Source organism: Lepisosteus platostomus, chromosome 4 (assembly GCF_059453375.1).
Source record: "Lepisosteus platostomus isolate fLepPlt1 chromosome 4, fLepPlt1.hap1, whole genome shotgun sequence".
NCBI classification, from domain to species: Eukaryota; Metazoa; Chordata; class Actinopteri; order Semionotiformes; family Lepisosteidae; genus Lepisosteus; species Lepisosteus platostomus.
Genome location: NC_142614.1, coordinates 8366953 through 8392574, shown reverse-complemented (window position 1 = coordinate 8392574; position 25622 = coordinate 8366953). Strand labels below are relative to the sequence as shown.

The 25622-nt window shown below is 47.7% G+C and overlaps 1 protein-coding gene and 1 long non-coding RNA gene across 5 annotated transcripts; both read right to left on the bottom strand.

Moving 5' to 3' along the window:
• Nucleotides 1-613: 613 nt before the first annotated feature.
• LOC148672413 (phospholipid scramblase 2-like) lies at nt 614-18697 on the bottom strand. Of its 2 annotated transcripts, none has more exons than XM_088628150.1 (8): nt 18316-18697; nt 10113-10227; nt 6503-6822; nt 6087-6129; nt 4730-4950; nt 3817-3978; nt 3086-3247; nt 614-2975 (listed from the first exon to the last, which is right to left on the bottom strand). In XM_088628150.1, exons 2-8 carry the CDS (start codon nt 10123-10125, stop codon nt 2916-2918), a joined length of 981 nt encoding a protein of 326 aa, XP_088484276.1. In that variant the 5' UTR covers nt 10126-10227; nt 18316-18697; the 3' UTR covers nt 614-2915. The 2 variants fall into 2 exon arrangements, with proteins under 2 accessions (XP_088484276.1, XP_088484274.1); XM_088628148.1 differs by lacking the exon at nt 18316-18697 and adding an exon at nt 9046-9152.
• A 2905-nt stretch (nt 18698-21602) lies between these two features.
• Nucleotides 21603-24778, bottom strand: LOC148672412 (uncharacterized). 3 transcript variants are annotated; one of them, XR_015935782.1, is made up of 3 exons: nt 23904-24767; nt 23102-23340; nt 21603-21774 (listed from the first exon to the last, which is right to left on the bottom strand). It is a non-coding gene; the product is annotated as an uncharacterized LOC148672412 (long non-coding RNA). The 3 variants fall into 3 exon arrangements; XR_015935783.1 differs by having other exon boundaries at nt 23094-24778; XR_015935781.1 differs by having other exon boundaries at nt 23102-24778.
• Nucleotides 24779-25622: the final 844 nt, after the last annotated feature.

The following is a 25622-nucleotide window of genomic DNA, read 5'->3' as shown; positions in this document are numbered from 1 at the left end:
CCAGACTACCTCAGAGTAACAGCTCCTCTTGCTCACCTTCTCTCCTCCCAACCCGCATCCTCACGAGCCCACTGGCCGCTGGGTTTTGTTCCAGCCGAGCCCTTGGCCAGTTTCATTGAACCCAACGTACTAAGCAGACATTTGTGGATGGTCTGTGGCTCTGCTTCTAGACGAGATTTCAAAATGTGGTGGGTTGGTGTGTTTGCAGGTGTAAATCGGCACACTCAAAAGAGATGGTAAATCGGTCCAGATAATCTAACAATGGGCTGATTTAGGTGATGAAGAGCTGTATTGGTATAAAAGCCTTCAGAGACACTAGCTCTCTGGGGTCACAGCTGAAGCACTGTGATTTCTTTGATAATCAGCAGGATCTATCGAGAAATTAAGAGCTGCTCATCTCGAAGCATAACACTGCAAGTGCTGAAGCTCAGTAGTACCAGCTATAGAAGACTTGAAACAAAGAGGCTTTGTCTGGTTTGAAAACTAGTTTCGCCTGGGGCAGCAGACTCTTGAACATCCTGGCATGTTGGGTCATTCTGTGGCAGGACAGAAACTGAGCCCCCCCACCAACGAAACTGAGCAAAAATGAAAGACGTGGACAGTAGCTGGACAGTATGTTTTAAAAAACTGATATTTTATTGGTTCAAAACAAACAATGCTGGTTTTATTTTTGTTTAAGAGTTATAAAAAAATGCAGGTGCAAAGCAGGTCATCAACAGAGTTCCACTGTTAATGTCATGCAAGACATCAGATACATGTGTATGCCCTGTCTCTGTACTCATACATACACACAGAGAAGAAAAACACTTCCCCAACAGCTGTCTAAACTGGGATTCGGGTGGTCTGGTCAAGTTATGGTTTTGAGTACCTTAGCCACTAGACATGAAGATCAATGACTGAAGGCAAGGCAAAGACAAACAGAGCAGGAAAAAAGCACAAACAACACAAGGGACAAAATTACAAAAGTAAAATAAAAAAAGAAGGGTGAAACAGGTCTAGACAAACTCGCAGAAACTCTTTTTTGAAACACAGCGATCGATTTGCACATACTAGCATCCTTGTAAAACACCGTCTATGTCTATTTTTATTGTCAATGACAAACATTGAAATGCATAGAAGAACAAGAGCCAAAATCAATCATTTAAATTATTCACCACCCAGCTCCTGTTATTTACAAAATATGTTCCCACTGTGAAGAAAACTGTACAGAAGAGAGCAAGACAGACTGAGGCATGCGAGGCGTGGGGAGGTACTACAATCCACCTAATCCCAATGACACATGGGCGACAGCTGTGAGGGGAAAGAGGCTCACCTGTTCCTGTCATCACAGACTAGTGAGCAGCCAAAGGCACAGCTTTCCTCAATGAACAGAAAGAAGGAGCAAGTCCATAGCAGTGCTGTGCGGTTAAGGCACTGGCACATGAAGAAGTGTAGGGTGAAGGCACCGCAGTGAGGAGAGTTCCTGACCCAGACTGGGCACGGAAACTGCAGGAATAAGCTCCTCCAGGAGCGGAACACTGTGTAACAAAACGAAGGCAAGGGCCGGGCTTATTGGATAAAGGCTGCTCGGATCACAAAAAGACAAAAATAAAAACACTGTGCAGTTGACTGGAATGACTGCAGTGTCGTGACTGAAGAGCTTTTTGACTCAACAGAATGGAAAACAAACTCCAGGTGGAACATTATCCAGTGCCACAAAACATCTCAACAGTCTTGCATATCTAAAAAATCATGCAGATCCATATAATATCATTCATAGTGTTTTGTTCAATTAACGTATTCTGGACTACTCAAGTCTACACCATAGCTATATTGAAGGGCTGCTCTTTAATTCTGGCCCAAAGCACATTACACACTACACACTTTTCTGAGTTATCATATAAGTGACTTCTTAAGTATTTGTTGTTTATATAGGACACATTAGTTCATCTTAAAAGACAGGACAGGAACTGTGCCAAAAGACAAGGGCACACCTGTAATTTCAGAATGATGTGAGCTAAATGACTCCTGAATAGTCAAGCTGTGGAGAACTGCTGTCACACAAACGTGCCTTTAATTGACAGTTATCCAATTATCCTTGTCCCAAAGAGTCCTGGCTGTAACAGCATGGGGCAGGAATGAGTCAACCCCTCCTCTGGTAATTGTGAAGTCTTTGGTGATACCATAAGATCATGCCACTGGGCCAGGGTTCAGAAACAAGGCTGTTGTGCACATGGCATTAACCACAAAAAAAATAAAATAAAAATCAAGGTTCAGTTGGCAGACCTGTGGGGTCTTTGGCCTGGGAGAAACATGTTAAAACCCTCTTAAGTGCTACTGAACCTTGAGTTCACAAAAACGCAAAGGCATACAGAAATACAAAAAGAAAGGCCGAGTCCCGGACGCAGACTGGACCCTGTGGCGTGTTTGACTGGCATTTCTCTACTGTAGCAGGAAGAGAAAGCCTTTCCTCAGAAGGCAGCTCAAAGAAAGGGAATGTGCATAATGCGTCGCTTCCTCTTTTGGGTTTTTCCAAGCCCATCGCGTTAAGGTTCTCCACCCCAACCCATCCCACCCTTCCACTTTCCCTCCTTTCCTTGCGCAAGAACCCCACCGAGGGGGAGCCTCTCCCGAAGTGGACTTCAGGTGGAACGACAACCTGCACGATCAGATCGGATCGGAAACGTAAACCGGACCTCCGACAGGTTTCCGGGGCACGTGGGTTTTTGGAGAGAAGGTGACAAGAGACGAACTGGGGAGCTGACAGACCGAGGGGGCGGCATTCCTGTGGGGTGCAGCGAGTGGAAGAGTGGGGCAGGAGGAGACGAGGGGCTGGAGGATGCACTAGGGAAGGAGTGTTTTGGGTGTTTTCTCCTTGGAAACGCAGCGGGGTCTGGTTCGGTCGACGGTTCGATCCCGGCTCTCGCTCCCCCTTCTCAGGAGAAGACGGTACTGCGCTGGTTAGCGTCTCCCACCTTCTCGAAGAACATGAAGTCCTAGAAGAGGGCAATGGCACGAGAGAAAGACAGAGAGAAGACCCAGGGTTGGTTAGACAGCCGACGCCACGATCGAGCCTCCCCACGCCCCGCTGGGACCCCTCACTCACGAGGAGGAAGCAGGCTCCCATCAGCACGGCCTTCATGTTGACGTCCATGTCCATGGGGAACTGGATCCCGAAGTTGTCCGCGTCGGTGAAGACCTCCTTCAGCAGGCCGCTCCACTGCTTGCTGATCCGCCCAATGCTGGCGCCCCCGTCCTTGCCCTTCAGCTGAACACACACAGGCACACGGCACCGCTCACATCACTGCGCGACGCCCAGCTGGCAGCCCCTCTGGAGCTCAGCAGGTGTGAGCCCGGCCAGTACCTGGAGGGGAGACCTCCTGGGAGAGCTAAGGTTGCGGCTGGAAGAGGTGTTAGTGGGACCAGTAGGGGGCGCTCATTCTTGAGGTCCTAATGCCCCAGTATAGTGACGGGGACACAATACTGTAAAAAGGCTCTGTCCTTTGGATGAGACGTAAAACGTAGGCCATTACAATTATGCAGGGCGTTTCTTGGAAAGAGTAGGGGTGCTACCCCAATGTCCTTGCCTCCCCTCTCTGAACTGGTTTCATCACTCTGCTCTCCTCCCCACTGAGAGCGTACTGGGGCACTATGGCTGCCGTCACATCTATCCAGGTGGGGCTGCACACTGGTGATGGTGGAGGGGAGTCCCCAGTAACTCTATAGCGGTTTGAGTGGAGTGTCCAGATTAGTGTAAGGCTTATTATTTATTATTACACGCGGCTAACGCACCATCCCCTGCTGCCTGCTGCCGTTTTGCACCCCGCCCCCTCTCACCTCGAAGTTGATGTCCCCACAGCAGTTGCAGGCGAAGCAGGGCCCCTCCAGCTTCAACACCGTCTCCTTGGAGGAGTTCTGGATGGAGAACTTGGGCAGGAAGGGGTGCCAGTCCTGCAGCACGTAGCCGATCGTGGTGCCCGGTGGCGCCTGCACCTCCATCTACCAATCGCAAGCCAGACACTAGTCACCCGATATCCCGACCGGACCCCGTGCCCCGGTCCATTTTTAGACGCGCAGCACCCTCCCTCCCGGTCCCTAACCGGCAGGTCACACTCCCTCCCAGCCTCTTGCGTGAGCAGACAACACAACAATGCTGTTCTTGTACCGTGCCGTTTCCAAGGCAACAACTGCTCCCAAGAGAACACTTGTGAAACCGACGCACGGGGCTTAATTCTATTAGCGCATAAATTGAAAAACAGGCGGTGGTCTAGGAACAGCAGCCACATCAGTGCCTTTCTGCACCATTGGTGGCCAAAGCACAGCACAAAACACTAATGCATTACTACTGGTGCAGTGAAGGATTATTCTATTAACTAATACTCTCCAAAACAGCACAGCAGAGATCTCCAGCCCTGGTCCTGGAGAGCCCCAGACCAGCACTGTTTGTAGGGCACTGTTAAATCACCCATTTCTAAAGGTCTAGAGCAATTAAACAAGCGATTAGCTAAATTAAGTCGTTTGGACTAAAACCGAAGCGCTCTTCGGCCCTCAAGGACCAGAGCTCCCTTAATCGAACAGATCGCTTGCTTGATTGTTGCCAATCTTTACAAACAAGAGACCCGGAAGACTAGCGGCCGGACCAGGGTTGGACATCGCCTGCGCCTTGGGGCTGCTCTGCTGACAACTACTAAGCCATCCCTATGGCACTGCCCTTCCTGTCCACACGGCGGCGGGCGGGCGGGCGCAGTACCTCCTGCAGGCAGCAGGGGCACCAGCAGGAGGCGCAGCGGAAGGGCCGGATCAGCCGGATGACCTCGCGGTCGCTGTTGTCCTTGATCTTCATGTCGAAGCTGCGCAGGGAGCCGCAGCAGTTGCGCGTGCAGCAGTCGTTCTTCTCCTTGGCTTTGTAGATCTTCTGGCCCAGGCTGTTCTTAATCTCGTACTGGTTGTTGGTCTCGAAGCCGATGAAGGCTGGACAGAGGGAGAGAGATGGGGGGGGGGAGAGACTCACAGTAAGACTGAGCACTTAGGCATACTAACGCAGCTATTAACCTGCTGAATGTGCACTGCTTGATTGATAGTTTTATTTTATTTTTATCATGTATGTACCCAAGATTTCTACTTCACTCACTGATGACCCAGCCTTCTGTAATGATTTGTCTTGGACAGTGAGGTTTATTTAAAGCTTCTCTCTTGTTTGTTTCAATCTGATGCATACATGTGTTTTTTTTTTAATCTGTTAACAGATCCTGTTGGCTTAAACATCTTAAGCTGCTGCAAATTCCCCCCATCTAGGACAATAAAGGAAGTAGATTAATAATACCGCCAGCAGGGGCCAAAAACTCATTTCTCCAGGATTTTCACCTAGTGGCAATTGTTCCGTGTCAAATCTACTGTACTCTTCTTTCACTGTGAACTACGGAGCGAGTTCAAGACTGGAGGGGCCCTTTCCCACAGCCTGATCCCTCCCGTGCCTGAAGCAGCCTAGCGCTCCTCTCAGATGCTAGGCTGTAGAGTAGCTGGCCTCACCCTCTCGCCCGGGTATTGAGCACATTCGCTTGGGCAGTGCCTGTGTGACCATCACCCTGGGAACATTTCAGCGTTTTGCTTTCTGTAACAGCCTTTCGTCCTTCACAATGAAACTTCTTCCTAAAACCACACAGTTTTATTTCACTACAGTAAGGCTGTACACGTGTCTCAGAATTGACCTAGAATTCTTGCTGATCTTCCGACACAGACCGATGGGACTCGGCAGGGCAGTGGTGAGCTTTGCTGCCTCGCAGCGCTGGGGCCCCCGGTTCAATTTCAGACCCATCTGGATGGAGCTTGTACTGTATGTTCTCCCCGTGTTCGTGTGGGTTTGCTCTGGGTTTCCTCCCACAGTCCAAAAACATACTGGTGAGTTAGTTGGGAAAACAGGCCCTGGTGTGTGTGTGTGTGTATCTGTGTCTGTCTGGCCAGTGAGAGGTGGTGTCCCGTCCAGGGTGAACCCTGACGTCCGCCTGGTGCCTGCTGGGATAGGCTCCGGCTCCCCCACGAGCCTGAACTGGAAGAACCGGTCCATAAATGGATGGATGGAAAGCCGACGGGATTCTCTGTGGCCTTACCCTCAAGGAGCTCCACTTTCTGGTGGATCAGGATCTGATCGATCTGGGAAAGAAGATCGGGAGAGAGGCAGAGTGAAACATCCCCCCAGTCCGTCCGTTGGAAGCTGTGGGATCTAAGCAGCGCGCAGAGCCTGAAAATAAGCTCATTTCCTGGATTTCGAAAACCACTAACAGAAAGAGGGACGAGACAGGTGACAGAATAAACATCGGGATGATCTTACCGCTGAATGTAATCCTTTACACCTTTAAAAAACTTTCCGCTAATGCTAATAGAAGCTGAATGAGAAATGAAACACCAGATCGGTGCCTTTCTTGCCGAGCGTGCTGCAGGATTTGTTTTTCTGGAGGCTGCAGGGCCTTCCGGTCACTACCTTTCCCGATCAGGAGGACAGACCCTCGGAGGGGAGGGCACCCACCTGAGTGAGGTACTCCAGTCCGGGGGGCACACCCACAGGCGCCAATGGGGTGTAGTTGGTGAAGTCCTGTGCAGGCCCCCTGCCGTACTCGGGCACCGCCGCAGGCGGATGGGGGCTGACCGGGCCAGGCTGGTACATCACGGGGCCACCCGGCTGCATGGGGGGACCCCCAGGGGGGGGCTGGTACCCCATCGCAAAGCCAGGTGGGGGTGCAGACATGCTGGGGTCTCCATACCCAGGCTGAGGCATGGGGTAAGGAGGCATGGAGTACCCCCCTGCCTGGGTCATGGGGTACGGGGGCTGGTTTGCGTAAGGGTAACCTGCAGGGAAAAAACAAGGCAGTGGGCAGGATTTCGAAATCGCCACTGGGACACAGGACTGTGACCCGAGCAGCTTTCCCCTAAACAAATCAAAAGTGTCTCCCTGCAAGGTCGCTTTAGTAAGCTTCTCCATATGTTGACGGCTCTCCTTCTAAAAAAACAAAAACACTTCCCAGCACCTGTGCACAATCAGCCACCGCTAACCGGTTCAGTTACCTTCATTTTGAAATAACGCCTTTGAGTCGACATTGGAAAAACATAAGAACAGTTGCAAACGAGAGCAGGCCACGTGGCCCATCTGGGTAATGCGGTTGCTGGTATTTAACTGATCTAAGTAAAATTCTTACTGATTCTGCGAGACACAAACCAGAGGACGCAAGAGATCTGCTGAGATCAGCTGAACTGCAGAGCACCTTCTGTCGTGATCGACACCATTCCACACAATGAGCACAGACGAAGCACCAGTGGGGAGCAGGACAGACCTTCTGGCTCAGAACTCACGCCTGAAGCTTCGACTGCCTAGACAGAGCCTCGGCCCCACAGTGCAGCTAAATCACAAGACCCAGACCTCACTTGCCTGCCACATAGGAGCAACGCCCCACTATGTACACTAGTGCACACTATACTCACCAATCGGGTGTCACCGTTTCCTCTGATATGGCTTAACAGTACTTCTCACTCTGCTTGACCCAATGCCTTCCCTCCCATCTCACAATCAGCCCTGAACTGAGCTTCACCTTTTCACAGTCTTCCACAACATGGCAAACAATGCTTATAGGTCTCGGTCACATGTCCAGGACGTGCATACACTGTATACAGATCCAAGTTCTCCATAGGAGGTGCCAAGATCTAGATATCCGTTTTATAAATAAAGGTACTGTTCCCGCAAAATATTCTCGACCACCAGTATAAATTACATACCCCATTATATCTCTTAGACGTTAAATAAAGAAAAAAGTGAGGGCAGGTTTCTGCCAAAAATGGGTTTAAGAGGAGATCCCACCCATGTCTGCAGTGTGGGTGTGGCTCAGCAGTAAAATAAATAGCATAAAAATAAAATCTCCCAGCAAAGTCTACTTCCAATACATCTTCTAATTGCAGGGTTCTCGAGAGTTCTGATTACACCACCGCCACCCTTTAAACATCACAGACAAGTGTTCGGTGGACACCAGTGGGGCTCGACTTCATCCAACAGGCATGTGCAATCTTGAAAAGCACTGAGCCAGTCACCTAATGGGGTCTTCTGTGAGAGAGCCTCCTGGGAAAAACTAAGGTTTCTGCTGGAAGAGGTGTTAGTGGGGCCAGCAGGGGGTGCTCACCCTGCAGTCCATGTGGGTCCTAATGCCCCAGTATAGTGACGGGGACACTATACTGTAAACAGGCGCTGTCCTTTGGATGAGACGTAAAACAGAGGTCCTGACTCTCTGTGGTCATTAAAAATCCCAGGGCGTTTCTCGAAAAGAGTAGGGGTGTAACCCCGGCGTCCTGGCCAAATTTCCCATTGGCCTTTACCAATCATGGCCTCCTAATAATCCCCCTCTCTGAACTGGCTTCATCACTCTGTTCTCCTCCCCACTGAGAGCTGATGTGTGGTGAGTGTTCTGGTGCACTATGGCTGCCGTCACATCATCCAGGTGGAGCTGCACACTGGTGGTGGGGGAGGGGAGTCCCCATTACCTGTATAGCACTCTGAGTGGAGTGTCCAGAAAAGAGCTATATAAGTGTAAGCAATTATTATTATTATTATTATTATTACCGCAAAGCAAGGATCTGGGGACAGAAGGGGAAGGTCATTCAGAACAGACAACTGTAGTCATCTTGCCACGAGGGCCTGAAGTAGTGTGTCACCACCTCTCGAGCTTCGGCCACGCCTGCAGGCAATAGCTTGATCACAAATCATTACGACCCCCCCGCCTCCCTTATTATGTTTTTGGCAGAAGCAGCTTCTCATCTCTCAATCTCTTCCATTCTTGTAGTCCAATCCATTACAAAAGTAACTTTTTTTTAATCCTCGACGGCATAAAAAAAAAAGGAACGCCTGCCAATTTCGGATCTACCAGTTCCTCCAGTTAATAAGCAGCCTTGTTGGTATTAATAGAGCTGTGAAATGAAGCAGTGGCCCAGAACAGGAATTTCCCCTCCCAGCTTATTGTGATGTCTAGTTAGAAAAGCAGGTTTTTTGCTGAGTCGGGGGGAATGAGCCGCCCACGCGCAGAGACACACCTGCAGGCTGCTGCCATGTGGGAGCTTTCGAAAGCGCCATTTTTTCCACCCTCTGTCAAGCATCACAGCTGATACCGGAGCCCCTCTCCTGTACATCCTCACATGCACTGGGGTGGGGAGAGCAAACAATAAGTAGGTCAAACGTATTTTTCCGTCCGGGAACCTTGCAAATCGAACTAAGCCAGGCGTGGCCTCTGTGCGCAGCGGAAACTCCTCTCCGCTTTGCATCGCTGACGTCTTGAAAGCAGCTCATTTGCGTTACACAACTTTCTTTACAGCTCCTATTCAGAACCGCCACATTTAGTAGCTTTTGCTCGCGCTCCTGCATTTTTTGGAATTGCAAGTGAGTAAATCTGGGCTCCGTGCCACAGTTGTGCTCACACTGTGACCGTCCCTCCCCGATGTCGACAGATCCACTGCGAGAGGTGTGGGACTGTTACCTCTGGAGTGGTCAACGCTGCAAGATTTTTGATTTTGTATCAAGTGAGTTGAAATTGTTTTACCTTGGGGACTTGGTCCTGGGAAGTTTTCTACTTGCAGCTAATTAGGTTTCCTGCTGATCACCCTCTACGCAAGGGTGCCTGTGGTCCGTACCTGTGTTGGAGTCTGATCTGATCTGAGCAAGATCATGCAATGCATAGCATGCACGATCCATTCCAGCTTTTAATCAGGTGTGAACTCACTAAATAAACACTTGATTGCTGGCTCATGATGATCTTGCCAACAGCCAATTGTAAGCCACTCCACTATACAGGCCACTGTTGTAATGGAAAGCATAACAGTCCAGTGCTTCCATGCCTAAGTCCTGCACCCAAAAGGCCCTGAAGATACCGAGATACTAAAGGGATCTTGATATGTTTGTGCATTCTCCGTTTTATGCTCGGTACTTTGTCAGAGCTGCATCTTACCAAGAAAATGTACAACCCCCCCCCCCCCCACACACACACACACACACCACTGTTTTCTCACAATCCCTAGATTTAAAAAAAAAATTGAAAAGGCCTAATCTATATACTCCATGACATCTGGAAGCCCGTCTAGCACAGGAGGAGAATTGGGCGTCTTACCTGGAGCTGCCATGCTGGGGGGGGAGGAGAGGTCGCAGGGAGGGGCAGTTAATGTCTCTGGCAACAAGAGTGGAAATCCGAGCTTTGCTTCCTCTCCTTTTAGTCACCGGGTTGCCTGGAGACCAGCAGAGAGGGAAAGAGGGAGGGGAGGGGTGGTGTGGGAGGGAGAGAGAGAGAGAATGGAGGATGAGATAGGGCAGGTCAGTGTGGAGCAAATTCCTTGCTATAAGTGTTCTGCATTACAGAGCCACACAGCTAGCTATCTACAGACTACAGTGCCTTGCGAAAGTATTCGGCCCCCTTGAACTTTTCAACCTTTTGCCACATTTCAGGCTTCAAACATAAAGATATAAATTTTTTATTTTATGTGAAGAATCACCAACAAGTGGGACACAATTGTGAAGTGGAACGAAATCTATTGGATTTTTGAAACTTTTTTAACTAATAAAAAAATGAAAAGTGGGGCGTGCAAAATTATTCGGCCCCTTTACTTTCAGTGCAGCAAACTCACTCCAGAAGTTCAGCGAGGATCTCTGAATGATCCAATGTTGTCCTAAATGACTGATGGTGATAAATAGAATCCACCTGTGTGTAATCAAGTCTCTGTATAAATGCACCTGCTCTGTGATAGTCTCAAGGTTCTGTTGAAAGCGCAGAGAGCATCATGAAGACCAAGGAACACACCAGGCAGGTCAGTAATACTGTTGTGGAGAAGTTTAAAGCCGGATTTGGATACAAAAAGATTTCCCAAGCTTCAAACATCCCAAGGAGCACTGTACAGGCGATCATCTTGAAATGGAAGGAGTATCAGACCACTGCAAATCTACCAAGACCTGGCCGTCCCTCTAAACTTTCAGCTCAGACAAGGAGACGACTGATCAGAGATGCAGCCAAGAGGCCCATGATCACTCTGGATGAACTGCAGAGAACTACAGCTGAGGTGGGAGAGTCTGTCCATAGGACAACAATCAGTCTTACACTGCACAAATCTGGCCTTTATGGAAGAGTGGCAAGAAGAAAGCCATTTCTCAAAGATATCCATAAAAAGTCTCGTCTAAAGTTTGCCACAAGCCACCTGGGAGACACCCCAAACATGTGGAAGAAGGTGCTCTGGTCAGATGAAACCAAAATCGAACTTTTTGGCCACAATGCAAAACGATATGTTTGGCGTAAAAGCAACACGGCTCATCACCCTCAACACACCATCCCCACTGTCAAACATGGTGGTGGCAGCATCATGGTTTGGGCCTGCTTTTCTTCAGCAGGGACAGGGAAGATGGTTAAAATTGAGGGGAAGATGGATGCAGCCAAATACAGGACCATTCTGGATGAAAACCTGTTGGAGTCTGCAAAAGACCTGAAACTGGGACGGAGATTTATCTTCCAACAAGACAATGATCCCAAACATACAGCAAAATCTACAAAGGAATGGTTCACAAATAAACGTATCCAGGTGTTTGAATGGCCAAGTCAAAGTCCAGACCTGAATCCAATCGAGAATCTGTGGAAAGAGCTGAAAACTGCTGTTCACAAACGCTCTCCATCCAACCTCACTGAGCTCGAGCTGTTTTGCAAGGAAGAATGGGCAAGAATTTCAGTCTCTCGATGTGCAAAACTGATAGAGACATACCCCAAGCGACTTGCAGCTGTAATCGCAGCAAAAGGTGGCTCTACAAAGTATTATCGCAAGGGGGCCGAATAATTTTGCACGCCCCACTTTTCATTTTTTTATTAGTTAAAAAAGTTTCAAAAATCCAATAGATTTCGTTCCACTTCACAATTGTGTCCCACTTGTTGGTGATTCTTCACATAAAATAAAAAATTTATATCTTTATGTTTGAAGCCTGAAATGTGGCAAAAGGTTGAAAAGTTCAAGGGGGCCGAATACTTTCGCAAGGCACTGTAAGCGAATTTGCCCTCTTTAGTAAGACATGTTTACCTTCTAGATCTTTATTTCATTATTTTCCACAATAAAAGGGCACTGTGGAGCACTGAGAGAACGGGACTGAAACGGAGACAAACAAGACCATTTCTACCATTTCTTTCTCACTGAAAGAGAAGCGTGCCAGCAGCTATTTCACCCTGCAGCTCACACCTGGCAGCCCACTGGAGCTCAGCAGGTATGAGCCTGGTCAGTACCTGGATGGGAGACCTCCTGGGAAAAACTAAGGTTGCTGCTGTAAGAGGTGTTAGTGGGGCCAGTAGGGGGCACTCACCCTGCGGTCTGTGTGGGTCCTAATGCCCCTGTCTAGTGACAGGGATGCTACACTGTAAAAAGGTGCCGTCCTTCAGATGAGGTGTAAAAGTGAGGTCCTGACTCTCTGTGGTCATTAAAAGTCACATGGTGTTTCTTGAAAAGAGTAGGGGTGTTACCCTGGTTTCCTGGCCAAAGTTCCCATTGGCCTTTACCAGTCATGGCCTCCTATGACTGTCATGGCCTCCTCCTGGGCGGAGCGGTGGCTCTGTGGCTAAGGATCTGTGCCTGTGACCGGAAGGTTGCCGGTTCAAATCCCGCGGCCGGCAGAGGAATCCTACTCCGTTGGGCCCCTGAGCAAGGCCCTTAACCCCAACTGCTCCAGGGGCGCCGTACAATGGCAGACCCTGTGCTCTGACCCCAAGCTTCTCTCCCTGTCTCTGTGTCTGTGTCTCCCTGGAGAAAAAGCTGGGGTATGCGAAAAGACGCATTCCTAATGCAAGAAATTGTATTGGGCTAATAAAGAAACATTATTATATTATTATTATAATGATCTCCATCTATGTTCTCCTGGTGAGTGTACAGGTGCATCATCCAGGTGGGGCTGCACATTGGTGATGGTGGAGGGGAGTCCCCATTACCTGTAAAGCTCTTTGAGTGGAGTGTCCAGAAAAGCGCTATATAATTATAAAGAATTATATTAGAATTTGTCCGCAGACGGCTTATAAACCCTCTTTTTTAATAATCTTGTAACGTTCGCAGCTGGCTTGTCCTCTTTCCAAGATGTAGCTTGAAGAGAAAATCTTTGACGATCACGGCTCCAAGCCCACACCACTCGGGAGTCCCTCTAACCATCATCTGGCAGAAGGCAGCAGTTTTTGTCTTCTCCCTGGGAGACGGGATCTAATAAACAGACCGGAAAGAATTCCCCTTTTTTTTTGCAAAGACGACGACGTCCAGGGCGCCGTGCAGCACAGCAGCAGTCAGCTGACTTCGGCCCGGCACAGCGCCAGCCTGCCACCACAAACCTTCCCTCTGTGAGCCTGTCAAATTTCTCCTCACGTCTCCAGGAGGACGGGGAATAAGCAGACAAGGTCCAGCACTTTCAGACCACTTGAAACCACTGCTCGGTTAGCTCGGTCGGTAGAGCATCAGACTTTTAATCTGAGGGTCCAGGGCTCACGTCCCTTTTCAGGCGTTTGCTTTTCTTGATGGGCGAAGCGGTGGCTTTGTGGCTCAGGATTTGCGCCTGTGGCTGGAAGGTTGCCGGTTCGTATCCCATGTCCAGCAGAGGAATCCTGCTCTGTTGGGCCCCTGAGCAAGGCCCTTAACCCCAACTGCTCCAGGGGTGCTGTATAAATGGCTGACCCTGCACTCTGACCCCAAGCTTCTCTCCCTGCCTGTGTGTCTCATGGAGAGCAAGCTGGGGTCTGCGAAAAGACAACTTCCTAATGCAACAAATTGTATATGGCCAGTAAAGTGATCTTTTATCTAATAAACCACGTCAAAACGTCTCCCACTGACAAGTCTGCTCCAGTTTACTGAAGCAGGTGAAAACAAAACGTTCGTATTCATTTCCTAGAGCAGCCCGTGAATAGCTGCTCCGATCATAGTCGGCAACAGCAGATGCTGGACCATCCTGTGTTGTTTTCGTACGAGAGCCTGCAGCTTTCATCACAAAGCCTTCCGCTATTCTTTCCAACAAAGAACCTCTCCTGAGCCAGGCAGCTTGCTTTTCCAGAGCTTATCTCCGTTTTCCATGGAAAACCTTTTACAGGGAGGTCATGAAAAACCTCCAATACCCCAGTCGCATGGCTGGGGGAGCCCATAAACTAAACGGGCACTTGCAAATTCTATTTTATGGTTTACAGCACTTCTTCAGCACTGAATCGGCAGGATTGCCTGCACTTCTGCTGAGGGACACTGGTGTTTTTAACAGCCCGTGCTCTTAACATTAGTCACACAGCTCACGTCCGTCAGCTGTGTTATTGATCTTTTGGGGGGAAAGCATTGATTAGCCTCCGTTTCTCAGTCAAAAGGAGTACCAATTTCCTGGAAAAGTGGTAGAAACACTACTAGCAATAAACCAACAAGTGAAAGAGGAGGAGAGGAAAAATAATCATTTGCAGTGATGTGCAACCACTCTGGGATTGTGCGGTGGGATTGTAACCCGCAGATCCCAAACTTCCAATCAGAAGCTGTGTGATATTAAACACAACAGAGAAATATCGCTGCCTAGTTATGAGTCACAGTCCCTGGAGCTGCTGGCTTCTCAGGCATTTCTCACAGCATGAGAGGGGATCTGGTTTCAGGCAGAACCTTTAGTTAATCAAAATACCAAGAAGTGTTGTTCCAGCTAACAAATCAGCATTGTTTAATTGCACCGATTCTTTTTTTTTTTTTTACGAAAACAGCAACACGTTTGCTTGTTTTGATGCATAAACCACCTGGAAACAAGCCATTAAGTTATCTGGGTCTCTTGAAATCATCAAAAGCTTAATACCTGCAGACTGCTGTTCAGTTGGTCTAACTAGTGCTCAACAGCATATGGGCATGAACCATTTTACGAGTACAGCCTAACAGTGGCCTGCAACCCCTCTCCTAGGAACCCTTTGTCCTGAAGGGTTTATAGCAAAGAGAAAACAGGAACTTCTCCTAATTAAGCAACAGATTGATCTGGTTAAGGTTATTCAGAGCTTGGCAGGCATGAAAATAAGAGATTACCGGAGCTCTCTGGGATGCAGAACTCTTGGCTAAGGTAACATTTGTACAGAAGTACAATATTACAAATTCGCTGCACGTCATGTATGATTTGTCAAAGAAGTATATAAATATCTGTCATGTTACACTTTTAGGGCTCCCGCCCCCTTGCGTGGAAGTTTGAACAATACTCTTCGGGAGCTGCCCATCTTGGTTTTCATGCAAGCTTTCACCATTATGAATCGCCTGAGCTGAGCTCCGGCTGCCATTCCCTTCCCAGCTCCGAGATCACCTTTTCACTGAGGGCCGATCCTCACCAAGTCACAGTTCAAAAGGGAATTGTTTGGGTTTTTTTTTTCCCTACGGAGGACATGGGATAAAAAATAACTAGCATTTCTGTGCTGCGTGTGCCCGAAAACCATAAAGGTGATTTTTTTCTAGTACAACGTGAGGCAGGTGGGTAACAGCCCGTGTTGAATCGATATCGAACGACCCAGAAGAGAAGACCCATCCCCTCTGGTTCCATCTCAGCTCGACCCAGAGCACTCCACAGATATCCAAACCCCTCAGCCTGCTCACACTTAAAATAAAAATTGCCGTCTCACCTGTGGCATCAGACACCTTTATGGTTCCAGAAGGAAGCAAATGGGCAAACAGCAGTCAGGTGACTTCCCTCGCATTAGGAAGGTACACTGGGGTCAAGAGGGTGGGGCGGAAATGGCCGAACTCTGGGTCAACTCTTGGCGTGATGGATAACATGACAAAGCACACCTCACGTGTGGGTTTTTTCCATGACAGAGGCCGCTTCTGAAAAGAGCGCTGGGAAATGTGACAGGGTGACTCTAGAACAGGTTGGGCAGCTTTCCGCTTCCCCGTGAGATCGGGCAGGGAGCGACACACACCACGTGCACAGGAAATCTCTGTGCTTACTTCACCAGATTCGTGGGGCGCTGGCCAGCGGCCCATTATTGACAGGTATGCAGAGACAGGTCTGCGGGCGGTCCTGGGCTCCGAGTGGCCAGGCAGAGGAAGGGCGATGGCACACAAAGAGCAATTCAGAACCCGCTCTTGCACCCAGAGTGGGTAGATGGGTGGCACCTTGTAAAGGGGAGGGGGGGCAGTGTGGAGCTGTGAAGACTGGGAAAGTTGTTATCTGCACTTATTGAGCTGCCTCGGAAAAACAACCCATCCGAAGGCTTTGCTTCTTTGTCGGCTCAAACTTCAATCAATGAAACAAGTGTCAATGAAACCGGATCGGAGTTATAATTTCCACTCAGCTGTGCTTATGGCCATGTTGCACTTTGTTAAACACATCTGTTTTACTTTTATGAAGGGACTGAGCCAATTCGCTGCAGCATTAAATCCTGGGAGTCTGCTTTTCCGCCCTGCCTAAATGCCCCCGATCAGATCGGAGTCCTGGGCACCGAGTGACCCCGCGAGAGGAGGGCGTGCACGTTTAGCCAGTTTGGTAGGAGTTCATCCTCTGAGAATCTCACCCAAACTTTTGTTGAAAGAAGCCGGGATATCGCCTTCGAGAACAAGGCTGGGATTCTTGTAGCATGCTCCCGCCACCCTCTGTGTAAAGACCCGCTTCCTGTGGTCAGTTTTAAATACGCTTCCATCATTACAGCGGACTCCGCAGCCACAGATGATGCTGCGCTATTCTCCAGATTGTGATTCATTTAGGCATTTTTGTTGGGTCTATCATAAAGACAGAACTCACAGGAATAACTCGGAGGTCTAAAAAGGGGAAAGAACACATGGCTGTAATCTGAACCAAGGAGGCTGCGCCACCTGGGACACAAACAGTAGCCAACTGAGAAGGAATGTTATGTCCCAGGAAGATCATTGGCTTCAGAAACACTTCCGGAAGAGGTGGAAGTGTGCTTTTCGTTCTAAATGAGCTGCATGACGGAGGAGCTTGGAAACACAAAATACAGGCTAGTGTCCCATAGTTCACGCATGCATGCGCTGCATCCGCAGAGCTGAGCACAGGACGGATCTTGAGGCCTGCCAAGAGCGCCGCTGTCCTCTCGAAGAGCTGCTCAGGGCTCGGCCCAAGGAGGACACGTGGGCTTCAAGGCGAATTCGAGGCAAATGCATGACCAGCTCGGAGGCGCCGTTGACGGAGGCGAGCGCGCTCGTTACTGAACCGCCGGGACACCGCACTGACTTCCCAGCGCCTTTCAAACAGGATGCCCGGAGATAATACTGCTGTCTGACCTCGGACAAGTATGCCCCCCCCTCGCCCAAAATGAGTCAAAGATGAATTAAATCTTATTAAGAAATATCAATCATCTGGCATGCCAAGAAGTGGCGCGGTGTTTATCTGATGTCTAGTCTCAGTCAAGTAACTGCTCAGAATGATAGCGAAAATAACGCGGCAGTGCAGTCTGACTTCAACTGGTTTCGCTTCCTCTGTATCGAGTCCAACAACCGTGTAGGTCTGCATGCCCTGCTGTAGAACAACAGCTCTGGGGGTCCTCAAGAGAGTCTGGGCCAAGCAGTCCGTCCAGCCCGATTCTCCACCTCGATCCCTGTCCCAAGAGAATCCGGACCAGCTCCGCCCGACTGATCGGCGCAACCCTACCTACGCCTACCTCCCGCCCCTCCTACGCCTTCAAAAGAAACGAGCGCAGACCACAGAGGGGCTCAATGTGCCTTCAAAGCACAGCTCGTCTTCAGAACCGCTCAGATGCTCTGTGAATAAGGCTCACAGCCTCCCCTCTCGGTCCGCGCAAATTAACGCTAGAAATGTTCACAACCACGGGGGGGAATAAGCGGGAGAAGAAACAGAAATTAACCGGAAAAAAAAACAGAACTCAGAAAATTCAGCACGCCAACATGTCGCCGGGGAGCTGTGTTTTTAGTCACAGTGAATTTGCAGTACACACGTCGAGCGGGGTGTCGGGGGGAGGTGGATGGGGGAGAATATTGGTCTTTGTGAGATTCAGATCCCCTGCCTGGAAGATGCGCGTTTTGGCATTGGGTTTTCGTTTCCTTCCTTCCTTCTTTTGAGCTTTGAGCCGTGTGAACGCCAGGGACCCTCCCCCGTCTCATCGCGCAGCCCTACGCGCCCCAGTGCGGTTTCCTTATCTCCGGGGCTAGTCGAGGGTCACAGGTTAGAAACAGAAAAAACAAGACTGGAGGCAGCGAACCGGCGCGCTTAATGAACACGCGTGACTTCGAGACCAAGCCACGCTAATTTCCCCGAAGAATGCCTGCTTTAGATTTGTTCTTTTGTCCTCAAACAATTTGCCTCCCCGCCTCCAGAAACGAGTTATTATTAAAATTCTTGAATGTTCTTACCCGGATCAGGGATTTCCAGACAAATTCCAATCGGGATCGCGTTTTAACTCCACAACCGGAAAGAAAAACAACAACAGCACAAGACTAAAGTCGGGAAAACACCGTCTCTCCAGGGTGAAAGTCGAAGCGCTCGGCGCTAGCTGCTTTTGGTTAATACCTCCTTTTCTGACACCCCGCCCTGCAGTTTGACGCGAGTGAGCAGTGAGGTCACAGGGTGTTCACTTGCGAGCCCCCCGCCTCGCAGTCTCGGTCTTGCGGCTAAAGAGGGGCTTATCGGCTCTTGAACCCGGTTTCGAGGGAACGCTGGAGGGTGTCTGTTCCCTCTCTGCTTTATTCAGTCACTTAATCTCCGACAGAGTCTCGTAAAGTGGGATTATTTTATACCGGGAAGTCAGTCACGTGTTTTTTCCCCAGATTAATGAAAAACAAAACGCTTTTTTTTTTAGCAAAGAAACACTGTATATGCCGGCAGTGCGTGGTATTTACACTCTGTACAACTTCTAAACGGATCGCTCCAAGAGACTTTATTTCTAATCACACGGTTTATAACGGCAGAATAAAGAGCTTGTGATTGTGATTATTTGCATCGTTATCTTGTGTATTATTTTATTGTTGTTTTTTTATCGTTGTTGTTGCTGTTGTCTTTCTGTAAAGCGTTTCGAGAAGCCACCTTTAAAGGCACTATATAAAATAAAGATGATGATGATCATTATTATTAATAATTAAATTGTCTTACTAGTTTTAAGTGGGCTAGGGCGAGTCATTATCATTTATTATTATTTAAAATAACATATCCTCAGAGATGACATGCGTGTTTTTGTTCTTATGAGCTCCGATTGTCTTGTTGGTTTAAGTAAAACTATATTAACAAAACTGGATTGATGTCATAATATAAGTCCTTTTTAATGTTTCACATTTTAGTTTTTGCACAACACCGAAAAACTTTCAAATATAGGTTCATATGTAGAATATGGACTAAGGACTAGGGTCCCTTTAACTGCTCTGTGGAGTTCGCCTGTTCTCTTTCGTTAGGTAATAGCAGGTTAGTTGAATTACTGTCTAATTATTCCATACGCGCGCGTGTGCGACCTTTACCTGACCCATGCTTGCGGGACAGGGTCAGCATTGCGCCTCCCTCACCAGTAGTAATATAGAACGTATGCCTGCGTGATCGACATTTAGATATCAGCTCTTATTTTTCTGTTCTACCAGGGTGTCTATACCGTAGTCAGTGCAACCACTTGAGATCTCTTGCTTTTCTGAAACTGTGTATAAAAAATGACACTTTCTAGCGCAACATAATCAGGGTCAGTGAACGTAAAGCAAATGAGCTTTGCGAAACGCGCCACACAAGGTTGATCTAGGAGTCTGTATCCGGCGTGCAATGCTATAAGCCGTTCTTACGCCTTGACTCCACTAGGACACACTGTATCTGCCCGTAGACCCGAGCTAGTCTTTTGCAAGAATGACCTCAAAAACATTTTGTTTTTTAGAACTATTTTCTCATTGGGATTCAACAATATAAAGAACTGTCAAACGTCAAACAGGAGCAGCAAAGTTTGCATACATGTATTTCCATTTACACACCAGAAGAAGGCTCCAAAGCCGAAACGTTGGTTTTTTCTTCTCGTTTCAGCAGGGAATAAACCTTTACTTGCTTCTTTCCATTTACACGTTTTCTTGCCTACATCTGACCTATTTTGTCTGTCTAAAACAGGCTTCTCTCCGTGCGCACGATGTCTATCACAAAACCTTTATTGCACTGTATAAACCTGTACATAGATATGTTGAAGCACAGTGGTGCAGTCTGCGACCTCAACCCGAGAGGTGACAGCGAGTGTTGATCAAAATTGATTTAAATCGAATAACGTAGCATACTTTCTAATCAGAGCGGTTCTGGGTTAGAGTGAGTCAGCCATTCACCACTGCCCGCTGGAACGAACAATCAATCAATCAAAGTTTATTGATCAAATGTGCAACCATACAGCGTGCAGCAGTAGTTGTAGTAGCAATGAAATGTATTATGTACATAATAATACATACCAGTACAAAAGAAATGGAATAAAATAAACTCAGACAGAGGTCGATATAAATAGTTGTACCAACGGACTGCTCTGTCAGGCATTGACGTCAGGCATTGACGGGACCTTTTTTGTGAATGTTTTAAGCACGTTATGTACAGTATATATAGGACTAATAGATACAACTCCGGGAAATACTATCGGTTACCAATGGGGAAATTGCAACATTACTCTCATCTCTTTTTCTCTGAATCAATAATTGATTGAAATACACAACGGCTATTAATATTAATATTGAAATATTAATATTAATATGGAAAGGTTCATATCAAACACTCACAATTAAAAGGTGGATATTAAACATTCACAATTAGTCATTAAATTCACCCCTATGCTTTGTAAGCTTTTTTTTATTTTTAATTTGTTTCCTTCTACTGCGACACTGAAGAAATGTGTTTAAAAAAAGACACGGTGACTTCTCATTGTGATAATTACTCGTTCATCATGCTGGCTTTAGGGACAATTTTGCCCTTTTCTGTCCAGTGCTGACTGATTTAATAATTGCAGACCCAGAGAAGGGTGGCACAGCAGCACAGTATTTTTGCCTAGCAGCTCTGGGGCTCTGGCTCTGGGTTCAATTTCTGGGGTGCTGTCTGTGTGGAGTTTGCATGTTCTTCTTTTGTTCACGTGCTCCGGTTTCTTTCCAGAGTCCAAAGACATGCTGGTAGGTTAATTGGCTTCTGGGAAAACTGGCCCTGGCGTGAGTGTGTTTGTGTCTGTCTGCCCTGTGATGGACTGGTGTCCTGTCCAGGGTGTGTCCTACCTTGCTCCCCTGTGAGCCTGAGGAGTTATCCAATGGAAGGACAGATAAGCTCTGTTTCATGGTTTAAAAACTTGTTGAACAGATCCAAATCAAATTGTCTCTGGTCTTCAGAAAGCAATGATTTAATGACAGGGCCTCTCCAGGACCAGAGCTGGAGAACTGGTCTTACTCTTTAAACTGAAATCACCAAAACAGGACAGCGGTGGTCAGCCTTGGCATCTGGATTGTACTGCATTTCAAGCCTTCTCTGCAGCTAAGCTTGTTAGCACTGAGCTCGTTACGCAATTAAGGCTCAATTTAGGCCTTCCTGGACATCCTGCTGTGGCAACCAGCGCTGAACGTGCTCTGGGGTTCCCAGCCCTGGGTGTGGGGCTCCCCACACACCTGCCGGTTTGCATTCTACCTTAAGGTTGTGTCTGCATTGATTGAACAAGTTACTTGACTGAAATCTTTGCAAGTTTATTTTTCCGATTGAAAAGCTAGAGATCCATTTGGAATGGAAGACAAAGAGTTGAGGTTCATACTGTTACTTGATCAATTAAGGGCTCAATTCCATCAATAGCAGCACATCTGGAGCCAGTCTGTGATCCAGGATCAGGGCTGGTGATCCATGCTCTGAGGGAAACGGACAAGGTGGTTAGTACAGATTGTGATGATGGTGCAGTAGGTTGTGCTCTCCTATTATGACCTCTACTCTAGGTGAGTCTGTTCTGCAGATGAGACCTTAAACCACAAGGTCATGACTACTTGGCTATTAAAGATCCCATGACCCTTTTTGCAAGGTGTGCCAATCCTGGTGTCTTGGCTCATTTCCATACTGGTTTTCCACAATCTGGCCTTCCTAATTCCCCTTTAATTTAAGGAGGGAAGGAATTTGTCATTCCTCTACCCGCGCTGCTGTGTAATGGGGTTGCGTACTTGCACTGGCGTCGGATGAAGTGGGTCCCCTCCTATACCTGCAGCTATATGCAATGAATCACTGTTGTTAAGCGGGGTGCGGGGTCAGGTGGCCAAGGGTGCAATATTAATCTGTCCGCACGAGGGGGCAGTTGAGCTCAAGCATCACTGTTCCACAGAGGTCGATTCGTAGAATTACGGTACTGTAATTCATAGGACTGAGCAAATAAAGAGGAATTCTACTTTTACTGTTCATATGCCTACCGCCCAGCGCATAATCATCATCATCATCATCATCATCATCATCATAAATATAATAATAATAATAATAATAATAATAATAATAACGGTGTTGATGATGTAGTGTCTTTCATGAAAAAAGCGCAAAACGAAGAAACAAGGCCCATTCCATTCCATTACAACGTGTGAGACCCGAAGGAGACTCCACGGCCCGAAAAGTTGTGTCTGACGCAGCTACCTATTCGAAAAGGAGTAAATCAGAGAAATGTTTACCATTACACATTTTTTTTACAAAATTTACTGAAATTAACGTTGATGTAAGTGGACCGCCGCGGGACAGTCGCAGTGTTGAAGTACAATAGGGGCCAAATACCCGCTTGAAAGAACTTGAAATAACTCCCGGGCATGAGAAGTTTGTAGTCGCACTTTTTGTCTCAAAATAGATGTCTGAGAAGATTAAGGCGTCTTTGTTTTCGAGCTCCACAGACTTTTTGCGTCTTACTTTTGCATGATATTTAGTTTTACTAAAACGTGAACAAAAACCTTATTATTATTATTATTATTATTATTATTATTATTATTATTATTATTATTATTATATAACTATTATGCTGTAGGAGACCACCGGCTGCTTTATGGAGCTATCTTCCTTTGTAATCTTTTCTTCTTTTTCTTTATAGAATTCTGAAACTTGCAAGTAAAACCGGGTAACCCATTTCATTTATTTAATAAAATCGTTAACAATGCATTTAAAAATCATTCAGATTTAATTCATTGTTATACAAATAAAAAATAACAACCGTACCGTTTTGACGATGTGTCCTCTGTTCGCAGGACATGCTGGTGTGCCGTCGGTTTCCTGGGTCTGTCTGGGACCCTCAGAACAAACCAACCTTGTATTTCATCTGCCGATCTGGGACACGAGGATGTAGCTTAATTGAGCTTCAGCTCTGTTTTGTATGATTCTTTTAAGACATCGCTTCCCTGCCGCTGCATTTCCACACTATATTATTATCTTTCCGGAGCCGTACGGAGGAAATTTTCCTAAAAAAAGTTAAAAAGTATTAGCCGTGCGCCCGGTTACTCCGTATTTGCTGGTTTATATTATGAGCAATTATCGATATTCAGCCTCCTTACTGTTTTAATCTGGCCGCTTTAGTGTGTAATCACCGCCGGCACCGTCTTTATATTAATTAATACCGCTTCGGTTTCTTGGAAAACATGTTCGTTTTTCGTCCTGACTTGGTATGAGAGCTTGTTATTATTACTTTAGACAAATCGTGATATTATCCAAATTAAACTAGGCTTCTTAATTAATTTACTTAAGCTTAATTGTAAATTTCATTCTAATTTTGCTGTCCATATGCTTACCGCCTAGCGAATAATAATAATAATAATAATAATAATAATAATAATAATAATAATAATAATAATACATTTCATATAACGCCTTTAAAAGTGTCTTCTCAACGCGCTATATGAAATATTAACATTATTATTATTATTATTATTATTATTATTATTATTATTATTATTATTATTATTATTATTATTATTAAAAGTCACGTTGGGTTCTGTGTATTCAGATATATCGTCTTCTAACATACTTTACTTTCAACTGAAAACAGAGCCGTGCTGTTTGTCCCGGAGTCGGTTCGTACTTCACCCGCAGGAAGAGCTGATGTCCGCATGGGTCTGAAATGCCCAGTCGCCAAGCAAGAGCGTCAGCCAGAGCTTAAATCGGAATAACTGCTCATCTGTAAAAAGACAACGAGAGCTACAAACTTGAATATTGAGTAATAAACACAATCCACGCGTATTTGTGCGAGATTCCCCCCTTTTTAGATACTTCTGGTCAGGTACGCGTATGTGAGGTTTAACATAATTCTGAGGGCTTATCTTCGCGTGTTTTATAGAGGTTCAGCGCTTCACGCGTACCAAGCTGAAGAGCTGTGCGGGGACACAGCCTCTCCAAACCATCCCTCCTGTGTTATCTTGGGCGTCAGTACAACACGTATTAACGGAATGCCGCTGAGACCGACCTCCTCGTTCACCGCGCGTTTCAGAAGGCACCCGGTCTGCATATCTGACCAGAGATTAGGGGCAGGCTGCATCAATGGGCTCAGGCGCACGTTTACAGAAAGCCCCAGCGGTCAGGCGTGGGGAGACTTCTCTCGGGATGCTAAATTTGGCCACAGCCGCCGATGAGCACATAAAAGGGAAGGCGGATAGGGATAGGCATTTTCGGAGCCAAGGGGATCACCGAGCCTGGACAGCACGCACACACCAGCGTTGCATGCTCCCCTACAGGCACACACAACGGCCCCCCGATAATTAATCTTTATCAGCGCGACCGATCTGGGCCCTGCCCCCGAGATAAAGCCAGCCGGCCCGGGCTCCCGCCTCTCTGCGCTGCCGGAGAATTAGTCCGCGGTTCATTTTGGGGGAACGTCTGTCATCATCCCGCTATCTTTGGACTTTGTCCTCGGCCAGAAATAGACTTAATTAGAGCAGGGCGTCTGACAGAGGAAGGGCGAAAACGTGTCGGACTGCGAGTGCGCTCCGAGGCGAGCCCCTCCCGACACTGTCCAGCGCAGAACAACCCCACCTCCCCCTCGCCGATGTCCTCGTCTTTTCTTTCCGCCCATTAGCGACAGGGCGCAGCGATGGCAGCGAGCCTGAGCCCGGCGGGAGCGCGTGGCCCCGGAGACTTCCCAGCGCCCCCGGCGGGTAGAGCGAGAGAGAGCGAGAGAGAGAGATGCCGAGATGGTCACGGCCGCACATCCACCGGGCGCACCCCCTCCTCCGCAGCGCAGAGCTGATCTCCGGAGCGACGGTGCAGTGTTGCTCCTCTCCTTGGCAGCCCTGTCTGGCGTGCTGTAGGGCCCAAAATTCAAAAATCGATGCCCCCCCCTCTCCCTCCCCACAGCTCAGTTCACACTCCACTGGCCAGCTGCCTACCGTGGAGGGTTGATTTGGGGTCACATTTTAGACACATATCTCAGTTATGTCCACTTTCTCCCAGTCCTCTTTGCCCTCTGAACAACAAGAGTTACTTTTTTTAAGTACACTGGGGTGAGGACATGAAAAGAGTGTGGTTATGTTTTCTGCCTGTCTTCCACTGAGTGTTTGGGAAACAGTGCAGAATTATTTTAAACAGGGGAACAGAAGACATGTCTTTACCCAAAGGGTGGCGGGTGTTTGGAACAAGCTTCCTAGACAATACCCTGGCCTCTTTCGAGAAACAGCAGTCTAATTTTTACACAAAGGGTGGTGGGAGTATGGAGCAAGCTGCCCAGCCAAGCTCTTGAAGGCAGTTACCCTGG